At 38.0% G+C, this 19101-nt stretch overlaps 1 protein-coding gene across 12 annotated transcripts; it reads left to right on the top strand.

Moving 5' to 3' along the window:
• The first annotated feature begins 9807 nt into the window (after nt 1–9807).
• Nucleotides 9808–15581, top strand: LOC114195436. Of its 12 annotated transcripts, none has more exons than XR_003606493.1 (16): nt 9808–10079; nt 10273–10341; nt 10456–10527; nt 10632–10694; nt 11365–11440; nt 11643–11787; nt 11877–12065; nt 13116–13419; nt 13501–13707; nt 13792–14154; nt 14238–14470; nt 14552–14719; nt 14794–14901; nt 14998–15073; nt 15146–15241; nt 15319–15581. XR_003606493.1 is itself a non-coding variant. In XM_028085911.1 (10 exons), the coding sequence occupies exons 6-9, from the start codon at nt 12013–12015 to the stop codon at nt 14041–14043; spliced, it is 816 nt and encodes a 271-aa protein (XP_027941712.1). In that variant the 5' UTR covers nt 9808–10079; nt 10273–10341; nt 10456–10527; nt 10626–10694; nt 11643–11787; nt 11877–12012; the 3' UTR covers nt 14044–14154; nt 14238–14529. The 12 variants fall into 12 exon arrangements, 1 of the variants encoding a protein (XP_027941712.1); XR_003606488.1 differs by lacking the exon at nt 11365–11440 and adding an exon at nt 12148–12335 and having other exon boundaries at nt 10626–10694; XR_003606490.1 differs by having other exon boundaries at nt 10626–10694.
• Nucleotides 15582–19101: the final 3520 nt, after the last annotated feature.

Below are 19101 nucleotides of genomic sequence, written 5' to 3'. Positions count from 1 at the left end.
GATGGTCAACTACAAAGTTATTGGTGGAGCTCCAAAGGTGCATGAAGAGCTCCATGGGCAGCGGAAATGGATGAAGGAATAGAGGCAAGTTGGAAAGCACTTGCAAGCAATGGAAGGTGAAAGAGGCGATAGGATTTCCCTATCTATGCTAGCCTAAGGAAGGTGGCTAGAGGTAGAGAAAGGAAATCTCTAGAAAGTGGTGACTCTTAAAGGCAATAGAGGGAGGAGTGCTCTCAACTCAAGTTGCATCTATTGCATAAAATTTCAAGAGTGTCTACAAATGAGTGAAATTTTGGCTTTTATATGAAGCCATTTACACATGAGAAAGGAGAGCCATTGGATGGAGTGGGCCTTGATCTTGGCCCTTACATCAAGCTTGGATAAGGAGGCTTGATCATGGCCATTGGATGATTCCTTGGAAAAGGAGGAAGCATTCCTAACCCTTGGATGCTTTGGATCCATGAGGTGTAGGAAGAAGTGTTGACTTCCACTTAGTCCACCTTGGTTCTTTTGATAGCTCATGGCCAAATCTCCTATTGGGCTTAGTCAAGCCCAATTTTATCAATTGAACTACTCATTGTTTGACTTATTATTCTAGAAAGCAAAGCCTAAACAATGGGCCAATATTATTGCTATTCTATTGCTCTTTGAGACACCTCTTCAAATCTTCACATCTTCTTTGGCCCATGTGAAGAGTGTGAGAAGCCCATGTGGGTTTGGGCCATCTTGAATGAAACCCAATTGGATCTTTTTAAGCATGCTCCTTGTTATTGGGCCTCTTGATGGGCTTGGGCTTGAAGGTGCATGTGGGCCATGTATTGGGCCTTGAGCATGATTTAGGCCTAGGCGTTGACCCAAGCTATAAGCCTTATTGGGATAACATTAGTTATGTGTCCCACTTTTGTCTTAAATCTCGATGTCAAACTCTTGGAGTAGTAGAATCTATCTAATCAACCTCAACTTGGAGTATGCTTTCTTTAAAAGGAATTTCAATGCAGCATGATCAGTGTAAACAATTAACTTGGATCTAAGTATGTATGATTTGAATTTATCCAAGGCAAACACAACAACTAGTATTTCCTTCTCAATTGTGGTGTAGTTAGCTTGCGCTTTGTCCAATGTTTTAGAAGCATAATATATCACATGTGGTAGCTTCCCATGTCTTTGCGCAAGTACTACTCCCACTGCAAAGTTTGATTCATCACACATCAACTTGAATGATAATGTCTAGTCAAGTGGCTGGATGACAAGAGTGGTGGTGAGCGCCTTGTTCAAAGTATCAAAAGCATCTTTGCACCACTCTCCGAAGTCAAATGTCACGTCCTTTTGCAGCAAGTTTGAGAGAGGATTTGTTATCTTGCTAAAATTTTGTACGAACCTCCTGTAGAACCCTTCATGTCCAAGAAAAGATCGAACACCTTTTACAGATGAGGAGTAAGACAAATGTGAAATAATATCAATTTTATTAGGATCTATAGACATACCATTCTTAAAAATAATGTGACCTAAAACTATATCTTGTTCCACCATAAAATGACATTTTTCAAAATTTAAAACAAGGTTAGTTTCTTCGCACCTTTCAAAGACTTTCACAAGATTAATGTACTATACCTAGACGATATTGGGTAACTACCCGGTCTAAACCGCCTACGTCTAGCCGTATTATAAAAAGATGGTTAACTAAACAAGGCAACACACATGGCGGTTCAGGCTGCCTACTCCAATGAATAACGCATAAGGAAGAACCGCTAACCCCAAACTTAGAAAATTATAGCAAGGCCTCCAGTGCCAACTCACTAACATAGGGCTTAGGCTTGGCTTAGGCCCATTTAGAACCTAAACATTGGCCCAACGCCATAAAGAGGGCCCAACCCATAAGAAGGTAAAAACATAATTAATGACTCCATAAATGTACGTGGAACCCAACAATTAAAAGGAACCCAACAATTTTGAAAGCCTTTGCTGACTTGATCGTCAGAGCCCTTTTTGCAGGTAACCCCTTAAGGGTCCAAGCCGCCAAGACTAGGAGAAGGCACATCCAAGCCAAGGAGTAACCAATTCGAGAAGTCAGTGATTGGGGTAAGATGTGATTTGTGTTCCCTAATATTTTGTTATTATTTTCGCAGGAACAATTGGCACCCACCGTGGGGCACGAGTTAATATCTTACCAAGCAATTCGAGAACTTGCAAGAATGGTTTCAACACGTGGCAGAGCTGGAATTGTGAAGGAACCTGAGGCAGGACCAACCATGCCTGTAGGCAGCACCTTGAATTTGGTCGCTATCCTAGAAGGGCAGGCCAAGATGCAACAAGAGCTTGCCGATCTTAAGAAGCGTAGTGATGACGAAATGGAAGCACTAAGGCAGGAGAATTTTAGGTTGAGAAGGGAGATTGAAGTTGATCTCAGAAGGGGAAGGATAAGGAGCTACCAGAGGACCCCAAAACCCTAGTACACCAACCCAGCGAGGAGGAAAGTGAATATAATCCTACCTCGCATACTTTCACCAACACTCAGCAAACACCCACCATATCCACCTATAAAACGACTACACAACACTCACCCACCCTCCCAGCACAACCCACAATTATCCATCCTACCGCTACCCTTCCCACCACCCATATCCCTTCCCATCATTACACCACAATTTTCCCCACCATCATTTGACACCCTATACCACCACACCAACCTAGACGCCGCCATCCCTTTGTTGATGTCATAACCACCACCCCTCTCCCCATCCAGTGGGAACCCTTCATACTGGAACACTACGTCGGGGACACAGACCCTGATGAACACCTCAAAGTGTATGTCACCCACGTTGCTTTGTACACATATGAGGATGTTGTTTTCTGCAAGGCATTCCCTACCACCCTTAGAGGCCCAGCCCGAGAATGGTTCACCTCTTTACCCCCATACTCCATCGATTGTTTCCACACCCTCTCCCATCTTTTCACCACCCACTTCGCTGAAAGCCGCCCCCATCAAGCCATGCTTTTATTCCTCCTCAATGTCAGGCAAGAAAAAGACGAGACACTAAGGGCCTTCATAGACCGCTTTGGCAAAGCTGCCATCGTATGCCAAACCTAACCCAAGAAATGATCTTATAATGCATAGCCCTCACACTAAAACTTGGCCCGTTTGTTGACAATGTCTATCTTAGACCACCGACCTCTATGCACGAGCTCAAGCTGCGTGCTGAAGATTACATCTGTATGGAGGAGATGAAAACCCTGCGTACCAGATTTTGTACCGACTATACGCCCTTAGCTCCTAAGACCGACAAACCACCATCACGATCTGATTCCAGGCCAAGAGAGTTAGACCACCCCAATTTCGAGATACGCCTCGCTAAGCGTTCCCTGATCTTGCCTTCTGGATGAAGCCCTTCAAGCGGACCTTATCCCTTCGCCCCGAAAAACCCTAAACCCACCCAACACCAACATGACCAAATACTACAAGTATCATCGGAATAATGGCCACACCAGAGATGAGTGTAAAACACTTCAAGACAAGATTGAATAATTGATACGCGCTGGCCATGATACCAGTCAAAATTGGCGAACCATCCCTGCGCTGAGAACTGTATGACCCAGTTCAGAATCACCAAAACATGAGCACCCACCTCGACCTCCTATCCGAATTAATAGAAAAAGCCCAGATACGCAACTTAGCTGCCAAACAGAGAGCGGCCAGAAAGTATAATGCGAACTTATGGCCAAGATCGTTCACAAAGGGAGATTTAGTTTGGAGAATGGCCAACAGCCAAGAAAGAAGGATGGCAAGTTCTCCGCCAATTGGGACGGCCCGTACCGAATACGCGAAGATGCCAAAGGAGGAGCGTATAAGCTTGAACAATTATCAGGCGAAGAGATACCCAATACATGGAACGTGTCCCATCTCAAGTTTTATTTTAGTTAATATATCCATTGTACCAAATACTTGTAACCCTGGGTGTACTCTTTTTCCTCACCTGGTCTTTTTTCCCTAAGGAAGGTTTTGGCAAGGAGTTTTTAACGAGGCACCCCGAACTGCATGAATAAAACAAAGGGTTGTTAACCTCACGTCTACTCCTTGTAATTCAACTTCACATCGTTTTAAGTTCCCCACCCTTACCACAAGTAAGCGACCTAGGTCGAACATCCTTAACTTAACCTTAAATTCGTTTTAAGTTCCTCACCCTTACCCCAAGTAAGCGGCTTGGGTCGAATACCCTTAACTTAACGTTAAATTTGTTTTAAGTTCCCCACCCTTACCACAAGTAAATGGCCTGGGTCGAACACCTTTAACTTAATGTTAAAATCGTTTTAAGTTCATCACCTTCACCACACGTAAGCGGCTCGGGTCGACTACTCTCATTAACCAACAAACGCCAATAATACTTATCCAGATAAATAGACATAAAACATAGCATATAGCTTACATAACAACATTACCAAACAAGCGCGTTCATATCATGTATGCTATCGTCAACAACCATAAAAAAAATATATCCACAACATGCATCACATTAAAAAGCAAAGAAAAATATTGTACGGGTTATTACAGACTTAGGTTTCATTGTCAATAGAAATCTTAAAACTACATCCTAAGCCGCCTTGTTGTCGTCACCCTCCACGATCCCTCCCACATTCACGTCCTCATCCGCCATGGTCTTCTCTGCCTCATCCTCAGGGCTGCTCTCGGCTTCATTGATGAGTTGGTCGTCCACCACATCTTTGTTCACATCAAACCTCGGATCCGCCGCATCCACCGCCTTGGATGATGCAACTTTCCAAGTCCTCGAGCTTGACTTCTAGCCCTTCATGTTTTTCCTTCAGCTCATCATAATCCGCCTCAAGGTCGACTGTCGTCCCTTTAAATTTCTCCTTTAAGTCCAAGCAGCGAACCTTCCAGGTCCCCAACCTCTTTTAATCATCTTTTCACTCTTCCCTCTCCTTTTCCCACGCAACCTTTTCTTCCGCAAACTTATCAACCTTACCTTGTAGTTCCTCCAACTTCTCACGATTCCTTCCTTCAGCTCTCTTCGGTACAACGACCAAACTCGGCACCCCAATATTAGCGCCTTGCTGCTAAACTCCACCATCGTCCTCACCAGGTGGTCTAGCTCCATGCTATCAATGGAATTAATCAGCGTCTTCGGCATGGTGATCTCAATATCCTTCCTAACAGTCGTCTCGATAGTTCAATCAAACCAGCTTTCGACCCCTTAGCACCACTAGACGACCCCTATCCTAGCAAAGCGACTCTCACTTTCTTCACATCTTTGCCTCTGCCAGGCCTAGCCGGCAACTCGGCTTTCCTCTTTGTGCCGCCATGTACATGCATCTCCACCAATGATTCTTGTAAATTTGGAACTTCAGTGTTCCAGACAACTTTCGCCTTAACCGCCTTCTCCTTCCTTAGTGCTTGGAAAAGGGTCAAATTCTTCTTCCCAGCTTGAGCCATATGTCCTGCATTGTACACATTAAATGTTGATTAGTTAACTTAGACACATTGAAAAAGTTGAAATCACAAATAGATACCTTCAATATCAATAATCGGATGAACCGAATTATAAACCCTAACTCCACCACCTCCCTATCTGTCGCCGATAACTCATTAGTATTCATGTCCTTATACCGCCAGGGGTTACCCGTCCAACTAAAAGGGAACTTAGTACTCCCATCTGCGTTGAAGAAATATGACCTCCCTCCCTCCTTCACCACCACTTTGAAAAACCCATCCTTGAAGTGTTTGAACGATTGAGTAAACGCGTCCAGCCTACTTATACTCGGCCTACTCATCAAGGATAGCCATGTTGTCGATTGTCGGGGCCTTGTGTCATATAAGTATAAAAACGCAAGGGGAGAAGGTTGTAGATACAACGACTGACAAAGGACACGGAAGGCCTACAAATACTCCCAGTTGTTCAGATGCAGTTGGGTAGGCGCTACGTTTAATAGGCAGAGCACCCCCATAGCAAAGTCGTCTAACGACAACCTAACATGGAGTTGTGAAACATGGCACATGTACATATAAAAGAACTTGTCGCCAACTCCTTCTTGCCCATGGCAAACTCGCTCAACAGCGCTCACCCGCTCCAACAATACTATATCACGGTCCACGTCCCTTGCAATGACAGAAGTACAATTCAGCCACGAGTTCAGAAGTCTGGACCATCGGAACAACGACGACTGGTTTCGAACATCAGCTGCAACCCAATCGTAACCGGCCTTCATCGGCCAACTACTCTCCGCTATCTCCTCGAGAGGATCTTCCCTTACTTCAGTTATCTTCTCCATAGGAATTCTCCCCACCACAGCCACCGGGCTAACACTCCCCTCCTCAAGACATCTACTTACATTCTCTCTAGACCGCATACTCCCATTACTCGACGATGACAACGACACACTATCACTAGTACTAGGCATACCTTTTGAGAAAGAAAGATGCCGACAAATATAAGAGACTAATCGGACAGCTCTAACGCACACAGATCTCTGATTTCAGAATTCTTACAAATGAACCAACAAAAACAAACTCTCCATGCAACCCTCATTTATAAACGATGATTTCAAACGACACAACTTCTTCCCACCAAAAGTCACAACCCATATGAAGCGTCACAATGCACATCAAAGGTCACAAACCTTAAAAATGACGGCACAAAACCCCTATGGATTAGACCTTTGACATCTGCCACCGTTTCACCTGCCACAAACCTCTTCACATTTTAAGCCTTAACACTATTTATCACATTTAAAGGCTGGGGGACTGGTGTACTACACCTAGGCGACTTAGTCCGACTATAGCCATAAGACTCGTCCACATAGATGCCAAGGAGGAAAATAATCACCTTACGTATGCCGAGCAAATGAAAGTAACTAGCCTGAATCGTTATAAGAGCAGCCCGTCTAGGCCACTAAGGAAGTAGCCGGCCTAAGCCGGTATCTTAAAGAAACTAAACGAGAACTTAGCAGAGCGTTACCAGCAAAACCCCTAAGGCCCGCGATAGTCATGCTAAATGACCTGGACTAAGGCCTAGGCCCACCTAAGGCCCAGGCCCACCTAAGGCCCAAATAGAGGCCCGACCTATGACGTGGCCAGACATAATTAATAACCTATAAATATGCATGGACCCCAACAATTAAAGGTACGCATTCATTACTCCCTTAATTACGAGATTTGACTTTTTGATAGTTCTTTGCTAACTTAAGCGTTAAAGTCTCTTCCACAGGTAACCCCTCTCGGGTCCAAACCGGTCCAAACTGGTCCACACCGAGATACCCACAAATGACATATAGCAGCCAGGAGGAAGCCTATTGAGGAGATTGCAGATTGAGGTAAGATAACGCTTGTGTCTGACATATCTTATTTGTTCTCCGCATGAACATAAGGTGTTTGGGATGCTGAAGCATGTAAGATTACTTTATAATCTACTTATGGGAGGGAGAAACCCCAAGAATATAAGGTGATTAATTTGTTGTGTTTTTCTTTCAAGTTTGTTTGACTTCAAAGTTGGAGAATTATGCTAGAAGCAGACTGGGCAGTGCTGGTTTCACTTTCAAGGGTCACCTCCTATCTCATGTCCAACCACTATTGTCACTCCTAACTCTTTAACAACCACATCCTCTATTAACCTTCTGTAGATTTTTCCCTTTATTTCTTTTTCCTTGTTTTTCACATCCACAAATTATAATTTCATAAATTAAAATTGTTCTTGTGAAAACAAATAAGAGACATTAGGGACACAAATAACGCCTTACCTCAATCCTTGACCTCTCGAGCCGGCTCCTTCTCAGCTTGCACAAACCATCTGCTAACGTATACGGTTTGGACCCTTAAGGGATTACCTACGGAGAGGGTTTCGATGATTAAGTCAGCGAAAAAGGTTCTCAAGAGTCAAATCTCAGATTAAGGAATTAATGAAAGCGCGTACCCCTAATATAAGAATTGCTGTACTTCACAAGTCACATTCATTTATTGACCGGTAGTCTCTACCTTTAACTACCCGTTGTAAATATTAGGCATCTTGCCCGGTCTTAGGTGTAGCCTTTCCCCTCGGCCAATGATTTGAGCGATACGTGTCCCCGGTTCTTTTTTTGCAAGTTAAAATTGCAAAATGGCTAGTCAAGCATAAGAGTAGGGATAAGCCCTGTAAGCCAATATGGATTTCTTTATCCTATAGAAGATGCTTTCCCATATATTTTTAGTGCTTTTAGATTCTATTTATATATAGTAGCCGGCCTAGTGGCTATCCTCTTTCCTGCAGTCCTAAGCTAAGTCCCTGTCCTTATCTATGGGCTGGAGATATGAGAGTTTTGGATTATGAAACAAGAGCATTCTAGACTTCGCTGTCTATAGCTCTCTCCTTTGTCTATTATATTAATGTCTAGGAGCAGTAATTTCATTGTTAGGCTAGCTGTCTCTTGCTTTAGTTAGTTGAAGGCTTCTGTAGGCTGGGCTGGACCAAAGGATCGTTCTCCTTTTCTTGAGCGTAAAGGATGTCCCACCATGTTACAGTTGACTGGTTATCGACTTACTGATTTTATTAGCAGGATTATGCCTAGGTGGTCTTGGCCGTGTACTTGCATTGGCCTGCCTAGGTATAGTAAAAAACCATCACCTCTAACTTAACAAAAAATTCTCAATGTCATATGCATAATAAGTAAAATAATTTCATATTTTTAAATGTCGAAACTACCGACAACTTTTATATATATATATATATATATATATATATATATATATATATATATATATTTAATTTTGAAGTAACTTTTAAAGATGAAATCATGATCAAACTTTTTGTTATAAACAATATTTCATATGCTATATTTGATCCTGTAATAATATTATTTCAACTAACTTTAGATAAAAAATTATTTATAAACTTGTTTTATCAATCTCTAACCATTCATAGTTATTACGTTGGAAAGAGCAATTAGAAGGCATATTTCCCCCTTTTAATTGACCATTAACATATTATAACACACCTTTTTGTCACATCATTTTGTTATTGCCTAACTATTGAACTAAAGTATCAATTTCTCATGGGTAGCTAAGGCTCACGAAATCTTACGTGTTTGAAAATTGCCAGGTAGATAAATAGATGGTAAGTAACTTTATGCATTACTTTTATACTTTGCTGAAAGTCACATGTGATTGATAATCCTTTTATTTTATTCCACTAAAATTTTAAGTTGAGTTAGATTATCTTTAACATGCAGGTTGGTGCGTGAGCAAGCGCCGACTGCAAAGTAGTATTACAGGAAACTACTCAACTCATTGGGCACAAACTTGCAATAATGAAGAGGTACTGAATGCATCTTTTAATGCAGATGATGTAAGATCTGTTCCTTTGTTACTTCTTTTTGCAGAAGATCATGAATCATGTTGCCGAGTAGAGTATCTAGTATGATTTTCATGTTGCATTTTGACCTTTTCCCTGTTTTGAAGCTTGAAAGAGATGGAGACTTGATGTATTTAGTGGTTGATGATGCTGCTTTAGCAGTAAGCTCTCACTAATGCAAAATAAGCTTTTTATATCTACATTATTATATCTGTTCAAATCTATCAGGTATAAAATAAGAGGCGGACAACAATTTTGTAAATAATGAGATCTTTTATACCAATTATACTTCCAATCGATATAAAAATTAATGCGGTACCATTTTTACAATATTAAAAAAGACTTTTTATACCGGTTATAATTAGAATTGGTATAAATTTGATATATATATATATATATATATATATATATATATATATATATATATTTTAATTTTTAAAAGAGATATTATACTTGACCTTGTAACCGGCAGAGTATGTTTCCATTTCCCATTTCTTTCGTACATTCCCTTTCCTTAACACGGTTCCTCGTTTTCAACATAGTTCATTGTCTTGTCACTCCCGCTTCCCAACAGTCACCGTCACTGTACGAAGTTACCGTCTCCGTCACCGTGCGAAGTCGCTGTTGCCGTTGCCGTCACCGTGTTAAGTCGCCTCATCACGGTCGCGTGTTGTTTCTGTGCTCTTCGTCTGCTAGCATCACTGTCGCATTTCGTCCACATCTCTTATATGTTTTCTCCATTTGAAGGTCGACATTTGAACCCTAACCAAACATTACTCTTATTTTGTTGAATGATTGAAATTAACCCTTCCTGAATTTTGTCTCTGTACTTTCTTGCTCCTATTTAAACTTGAGTATTAATTTGTGATTTGTGCTTACAGTTGATCTGCTCTGTTACAAGATCCTGAAATTTCAGCCAATTTAACAAACTCTGTTACAGGATCGGCTAAACTCCAGGGCTCAGAATCTGGATGGCTATTTTGCTACTCAGCGGATTGATTTTGGAATGGTAATTGGTCTCTAAATTTAGAAATTTGAAATTAAATATGATGTAGCAGTTACCTAGTTGTAATCTGCTTCCTGTTACTTCAAAGAATAATTTGCTCTCCTTAATTTGTTGAAGTGCCACAAAATGAATTCGGTATCTACTATTCGTAATGATTATTACTGCAACAAGCATGGCATCCAAGACCCGGTAATAAATAATGCCCACTCTTTGGTTTTTTCTAATATTTTTAGTAGTTTGGGGTTTTAGATTTATAACATCTAGTTTTGGGTTGAATCTTGATTTAGGGACAGTTGAACTCAATTGCATCCATCCATGATCCCTGTTACATGGCCCCACAAAGGATGTATGAGATGGTATGAACTCTACTATATGTTTACTCTTGAGTAAATAGTAATTTTTAAAAGGTAAGGAATTCGTTATTTTAGTCCTTGAAAGACTGAAAATGCTCATGAGGTCCTTGAAATATCAATGTGTTTGTCATTTGAGTTTGTCTGTTAAATTAACACCAATGAAGTGGATGTGTGGCATGTTAAGTAACATATTTTATGCACATATTGAACAAAGCATCTTCCAACTTCTGTCTGTGCTCCTTTACCCATTTCACACATTCTGTTCGATTTGCTTCTTCCCTCTGCTCAATGAAACACGAAGCTTTGTAATGGAGACTTTCAAATTTCGATACAATGGAATCAGTGAATTAAATAAAAAAACATTGTGTGAAACTAAAAGTTAAGAAAATGGATTAGAGATGACCTTCGAAGTACTCAGTTAGTGTGGACAAAGTTTTCACATTTCTTGGTGAATCTCATGAATGATCTGCTACATTTTGTAATTTCACATGATGTTATTTCAAAGCCACATGTGAATTCAACTTTGCGCTTTATGTATCACATGTATTCCCGTTAGTGTTAACTGACATGTGAATTCATTATATTCCTTCTCGTTAGTGTTAACTTTGCGCTTTGTCTTAATCCTTTCACTGCACACCATAAACCCTTTTCTTTTTAATTTGCTTCTTGTCAGGGCCAGTGTGATAAAATCTTTAGAATTGATAATTGAAATGCATTGTCCTAAACAAAAAGTGTGGCCATTGCACTAGGTTTGTATATAATTACTCTAATTATTTTATCTGTCAAATTTAGTTATTTGCTTTCGTTTTTTGTCTGTTCTTTAGGCATGGAGTATTTTATTGACAATAGTTTACTTGATTGTTTTGAGGAACTGTTTGCATAAATTAGGGAGTAGTATTGTGTTTGGATTGTTTTCTCATGTCTGTTGGTGGTTTGTTTTGTTATCTTCAGGGACCCAATACATGCAGCAATCCTATAAAGTCAGCAAGTCATTTCCATTTAAGTGGATCAATAAAAAATGGAGAGAAGGATTTTCTGTCACTGCTATGGCGACTGCTGGGAGTAGGTGTCCTGTGGTGCTGGATATTCAGACCAGGTTTTACAGTTATTTTTTAAGCATTTTTTAACTAAGTTGTATTAAACAGTATGTGATATGAAGTTTTCTCTTTCAAAATTTAATTCCAGGTTGTGGAACTTGATTTCCTGTATCCTAGTGAAGGCATTCATCGTAGGTGGGACAATGGTTACCGCATCACTTCAACTGCTGCCACTTGGGACCAAGCTGCTTTTGTTCTTAGTGTCCTAAGAAGAAAACTGGCTGATGAAACTCAAGAGACACTCCGCACATCTGCCTTTCCTAGTAGTCACGTCAAGGTAAATACTACTGCTTTTCAGTTTGCTGAATTTGATTCATTTCTGGTCTGAAATGCTTACATTTGAGATATCATTTATGTAGGAAAAATGGTCAAAAAATATCTATATTGCATCAATATGCTATGGGAGAACAATTTCATGAATTGAGAAGTTTTAAGATTTCAGTTGACTTTTGACTTTTTGCATCAAAGTTTCTGTTCTTAGATGTGCCATTTTGGAATCTGGAATCATATATGATGAGTTCGCTGAACAAAGCCATTCAGTATTGATGTATGCTAAACCTTTCTTTATGGACACCATCACTTATTATATGATATAATACCTGTGCACTGTATATCAACTGTATCAAAATGCTTCTGAGCAACTTTAGATTCTATTCATTGGGATGAGTCTTCTGATAAAAGGATTGTAGAGATTTGAACAGTAATTACTATGTTGAAGGCGTTTTGTGCAGGTTAGGTTTTAGTTTATTGATTTAGTTTATTAATGGCATTTTGGCCAATGTGCAACTTTAATTTGCCAGTGGGAACAGGATATTTTTAGTTGTGAAGCCCTGTATTTAGACCACTTATCTGTTTTACTTTTGACTTTAAGCTTCAAGGCTCTTGGATGCCTGAATTTGACTTTGACATAAGATGGAAAATGGTGATAACTCTAGCAACTGCATATGACTCTTTGAATCTTTATAATTATTGTTTATAATTATTTATTTGTTTTATATGTCAATTGTATTTAATTTTATATTCAGTTACATACAGCTGGATTCTTGACAGAGCACTATGCTTCATTTTTAATATGGCAGGGTTGATTTCTTTACAGTAAAGTTTGGTCAATTTATGTTTCTTCCTCCCTTTAGCTAGAGGAATTAAATGAACTATAAAGAAAAAAATTTTGAATGCTGGTTCTGAGAGAGTCCCACATGGAATCATTTTGTATGTTTTGAAGTCTCCAAAGAATGATTTATTATCATATGTTGAGATGTAAAAGCCTTCGAATTCACTAGATAGAAATTATTTATTAATTCTCACTAACAATTATTTATTTGAATAGAGAAATGTCCGGCGACACACCATTTGGTGACCTTCCACCTTCACAAGGTGGGGACAAGATTCATACATGTACCAAAAAAAATGGTAGGCGTGGAACTAGGTTGAAAGAGTTAACAGTTAGTTATAGTGCAGATCAGAGATTGCCTATCCAATTTGATATGCAAACTGGTAAAGCTTTGGGAGATAATAGCACAAAATTCACCAGCTATGTGGCCTTGCTTGGTAGGAGCAAATCATCCATTCTTATAGATGATTGGGACCATGTTCTAGACACAGTAAAGAATCAGATTTGGCTAAGTGTTCAAGTATGAAATCTTAACTTATATAATTTATTACGTACATATATAACTGATATTTAACATATGTAATCCATTCTTATTATACAGGTCACATATGATGTCCCAAACAGTAATATGTTGAGGACGAAATGGATTTCATTTGCTGGGGAACGATGGAAGGGTTTTAAGACGAACCTTACAAGTAGTTATATCTATGGTCCCTTAAGTGATAGAAACCCTTGTGAGAAGTATCCGTTCCTTGATGAAGACATATGGCAGGCTTTTAAGGAAAGGCGATTAAATCCTGTTTTTCAGGTAAATTCATATTATATGTAGGTTTAACTATTTAATTGAACATATTGCTAACATAAATCATTCTTTATACTTTGGTGCTCATAGGCTAAGAGGAAAGCTGCACAAGAGATAGCAAAAAAGAATGTCCACCCCCATAGATTGTCTCGTGGGGGTTATGATAAATTGGAGCAGAAGATGATGAAAGAGGCATGTATTTGTTTAAGCCTAATTATATTGTCTTATTTATTTTACAAATATTATTTGGTTACCTTAGGTAAAATGTATGCATTAGGGTCAACCATACACCATGCAACCATTGTAGATGATAAGATGAGAGTAGTGGTTGTAGATGTTTGAGATGCTACTGCTCGAGTCCCAGTGCCCACTCAAGAGGTTAAGATAGTGGGGCAGGCCCCTGGAAATTTTATCCTTTGGCCAGTTATATTAGCAAAAGTAATTGCAAAGGAGGTAATTGTCCTTACTTTTTAATTATGCATTTATTTACATCGGTATATACTAATGTTATTTAATACTTTAAATATGTATAGCAGATTAGAGTACAAGAAAAGGAAGATGTGAATGAATCATTACCACAACAGACAATTCTAGAACGACTTGGTGCAATGGCAGCGACTATTGCCTTGCAACCTATACAATTATAAATGCCTCCCCAAGCCACAAATAGGACCTTCAACACCTCTTTTTTTATATGTCAAAAGGATATTTTTGAAGTTCTCTCTGGCACTGATATGTTATGTATATCAGTAATACAACTTTGGTTGTTGTAAGTAACCTTTTATTACTTTTATGAAGTTTGAATATATTCAATATGTTATTCTTATATTATTTATTTTCAATGTTTAAGGTATTTACATCATAGATGCACTGAGAAGAAGAATGATCACATATATGGATTTATTGATCCTATTGCAATTCAAGGCGTTGGGAATAAAAATGAAGAGGTTCAAAAGTACCTATTAGAGGCATTTGATGTTGGGAAAAAAGAAGTGTACTTAGCGCCGTATTTGCAACAGTAAGAATGTCTTTTATACATTAAATTATATTTACGTAAAACTTAATTGTATATAATGGTATTTGAATCTGTAGGGGTCACTGGCAGTTGCTGGTAATTCTTCCTCAGAATTTTGTTGTGGTTCTTTTGTGTTCATTACACAAGAAACCTAACGCTTTGAAAATTAAAAGTAGTTTACAAGCGTAAGTTTTTTTTATTAACTTATTTTTTGTGTTATATAATTTAATTTTACTAAGTTCCATATTAGGCACAATTTCAATATACATTAAATTTTACAGAGTGGTTGAGGCTCATTCTAGGTTGCAGGGACAACAGATCACTTCTAAAAAGAAGTTGTAGTTCATTGTGCCAACTGTAAGCAGTTAATCTTCAAACTGTTGAAATACAATTATCAAATTTATGATATTATATGAATTTAACTTGTAGTGCTCACGTCAATCGGGAAGCTATGAGTGTGGATATTATACCATGAGGCACATGTATAGAATCATATCCGTAAACATTGTTGACTCATGGGATATGGTAATATGTACAATTTATAAATCACATCTTAAGTATTTATCACTAAAAGATTGTTGACTCAACTATTCATTGTGTAGATTTTCAATGACACATCTCCAATGGATCAAGGAGTCTTAAAGGAAGTTCGTGAGCAGTGGGCTTCGTTTCTTTTAAGTGTTTATATAAAATGATGTTAGGTGTTTTATGACTTATATAGCAATTCGTTTTGGAGTAGTATTATATTTCATATAAACATTAGATTCTATTTCACATAAATATTAGATTGAAGGAGATTTGTTTTCTGAATATTTTGGGTAATTATATACAGTATATGAGATGATGTTAGGTGTTTTATGACTTATATAGTAATTCACTTTGGAGTAGTATTATATTTCATATAAACATTAGATTCTATTTCATGTAAATATTAGATTGAATGAGATTTGTTTTCTGGATGTTTTGGGTAATTATATACAGGTTTGGTATGTGGTAAGAAGCATAAACGAATGTTTCATAAAAAAATAATAAATCACTTTTTATACCGGTTGAGGTCATAATTGGTGTAAAATGTGTAACTTTTTATACCAGTTGGAACTATAATCGATATAGTAAGTAATTTTTTCTTACATAACTTTCCATTTTCGAGAGGACTTTCTATACCAGTTTTAGAAATGGTATAAAAAATAATTTTTTTGTATCTGTCATGGAACTGATGTAGAAAGATCAAACATTCTATACCACTTACATCTATACCGATGCTAGAACCGGTATAAAAAGCCTTTTTTAACCGGTATAAAAAGCCTATTTTACACTAGTATCTGTGATTTTAGTAGTAACTCTTGGTCATTTCCATCTCTTGTATTTAGATTCATTATGATGTCTTTATTTTTTTCTGGACTTTTGAATGTTATAGATTCAAAATGGAATTCCTGAAAAATTATGCAATCATATGGTTAAAGCAAAGAAGGCATGAGAGGACTTGGTGGTAACTTTTTTTATCTGGATCGTTTTTTAATATACTATGGAACTATCAATTAATCTTGGGGAGGGACGGGGTTGCAAATATAATATCCACAGGTAGCCCTTAATACTCATCTCTTCCGTTCAATATTCAATGCACTTCTCAATCCACTTTCCTAAAACACTTGGAAGAGCAGGACTGTCACCAATTCATCATATGATATCAAAAAAGGCGGCGTGAGAAATTAAAGGAACTTCTCACTTGAATCAAGTTCCCCTTTTAGAGATTTAATGTCTTCAACTGTTCCAACAAATAATACTCCTAGCTTTTATGTTAATTTACTACATATATTCTCGAAGTCTTTATTTTTTATATTTAATCATCTTTGTATGTATCCTTTTCTCATCTTCATATTTCTTCTTAGAATACTTTCTTGAGTTGATGTTTTAGCTATATGATTTGAGCACAACCATGTCCAATTGCTATGTATTTTGCCTCAGTTGTGGAGAGTGCCACACAAGCTTTCTTTTTGTTATTCCATGATATCAAGCTTGAGTTAAGTAAGTGACATGTTCCACTTGTGCTTTTCCTATCCAATTCGCATCCTGCATATTTAAAATCTGAAAAACCATTAAGAGTTATCTAAGAAACATTTTGATACCATAATCCAACATTTATTGTCCCTTTCAGATACTTGAGAATCCTTTTTACAACTTTAAAGTGTGACTACTTTTACAACATTTAGTGCGTATTTTTGCCCTCATTCAGTGTTTAATTCTAGGTATTTAATTGAATTTATGTGCTTAAAGAGTGATTTAATTGATAATTCTGATAATTTGGCTATTTGAACTTGTTTAATAAAAATGTCTTAAAAAGTTATTTTTAGCTGCATAAATTATTTTTGGATATTTTAACGTTTGTTGATGCAGCTGAAGTTAAGATTAATCTCATTCAAGGTGGGAAAATAAATTGATTGAAGTTACATAACACCTATAAATAAGACTGAAATTAGCAAGTTTTGGAAAAATCACTTCTGCACTCCAGTTTTTACTTATACACTCCCCTCTTTCTAAATGGGTCTCACCAAAAACCTATTATGCACCCCCTAATATGTCTATTTACACCCCTCCTACCACTTAAACCTAACTCACTCAGATCATGCCATGTGGCAATCCCCAACTTTTAAATCATTCCAATTAAAACATTCCACGTGGCATTAATCCTAGCACATGCATGTGAACGAATCAGGGTGTGTCACATCATCATCTTCAACCCTAGCTTCTTCTCTTGGAAACCCTAACAGCCTCCATCAGCTCCGCCGTTGGCAGCCACTACGCTGCACGTTGTCAGTGCAGCTGCGCCTTCCACCGCGTCTGAAGTTCACCAGAAACCACGAACCAGCGTGCATCTGAACCGAAAAATGCGAAGGCGAGTAGCCACCAGCACCATGCTTGATGAGCCACCACTGCAGCACCGTTGGCCACCATGAACGAACCTTCACTGAAGTTGCACCGTCAACGTCGAAACAACACATGCACCAGTTCCGGCCACGCTGCATCTACAACGCACTCACGCCAACAACCATGGAAACCACCTTCTCCATCGCGCACCTATTCGAACCAGCACCTGCAATTGAAACTCCACCATCCGTCACGCACCACCAGTAACGCGAGCCAGAATCAGAGTGCACCTGCACTGCGAATCCTTCACACTGCTGCCACCACGAACCTGCATACCATCGTGAAACTTGCAACCGTGAACAGAGCAGGAAACGCAACGCAGCAGCCTTGTTGGAAAACTTCCTTGCGGCAGAAACCATGTTGGAGGAAGGAGGAAGGAGGAAGAAACCCTAGTTCTAGAGAGAGAAAGTGCATTGCCATATGTCAGCCTGTCAATGGACAGTCAAATAGTCAACTAGTCAAAAGTTAGTCAAATCTGGTCAAAAAGTAAAAGACTGGTCAAAGGAGAGGGGTTTATTTGCAAATATTGATATTTTTGGATGTCTATTAATACAAATATTAATTGGTGATAATTTATCAGATATCTTTAAATAATTTATTTATTTAATTATATCATAAATTATTAACCAACTTTATTTGTCAAATAGTTTTTATCTCTCCAAATATCTTTGAATATTTATCTTTATCTTTATTTTAAAAGATATTTGAGAGGTTTTAGCAACTAAAAAGCCCAGCCCAAAGCCTATATAAAGAGACCAAGGGAGAAGCAGAGAAGGGGACAAGTTCGAGACTTCGGAGTTTTGGAACCGTTAAGGTGGGCCTAATTTCGTTTCCTTTCTCTCTCTCTATTCTTCTTCTATTTTTATTTTGTATTCAATGGATTGCTAAACTTCTTGGGTTGATTCCATTGTAATTTCTTAATTGGATTTAGAGGTTAGATCAATTAATTTCTTTGTTCTTTTTATTATTGTTGAGGTTTTAATTCATCTATGTCTTTTATCTTTGAATCACGTAAAAAGTAATGATTTTAAATCTATATGCATGTTGATCATATGAGTTCAAGGGTTTTTAAATCTAATTGAAACTTTACTTTGATTTTATTTAGAAACTTTCATGTGATTAAATGAGTTTTTACCAATAATTGAGACTTTACTTTGATTAAAGGTATTTACTCTAACGAAAATTAATTGAAACTTTACTTTGATTAATTAAGCTCTTTATTTGGTAGGAAATAAAAGAATAGACATGATTAGGCATAGTAAAATTTGATTGAGACTGTACTTTGATTGAATTTATTGTGGATAATATAAAAGTTCTCACTTTTAATTGAGACTGTACTTTGGTTAAAAGTGAGAACGCCAACAAATTAATTGAGATTTTATATTGATTAATTTGTAAATCTACAACAATAATTAATTGAGCAATAATCTTTAGATAACCGATGATGAATCTATTTTGAA

This window comes from Vigna unguiculata, chromosome 8 (assembly GCF_004118075.2).
Source record: "Vigna unguiculata cultivar IT97K-499-35 chromosome 8, ASM411807v1, whole genome shotgun sequence".
Classification (NCBI taxonomy): domain Eukaryota; kingdom Viridiplantae; phylum Streptophyta; class Magnoliopsida; order Fabales; family Fabaceae; genus Vigna; species Vigna unguiculata.
Note: the sequence above shows the minus strand (reverse complement) of the source record. Positions and strands in the feature narration are given on the sequence as shown.

Coding starts and splice junctions, on each gene's coding strand:
- LOC114195436 (XM_028085911.1), top strand. CDS start 12,013: ATGAAACTCAAGAGACACTCCGCACATCTGCCTTTCCTAGTAGTCACG. Junction 12,066..13,115: donor TTCCTAGTAGTCACGTCAAG/GTAAATACTACT, acceptor TTATTTGAATAG/AGAAATGTCCGGCGACACAC. Junction 13,420..13,500: donor AGATTTGGCTAAGTGTTCAA/GTATGAAATCTT, acceptor CTTATTATACAG/GTCACATATGATGTCCCAAA.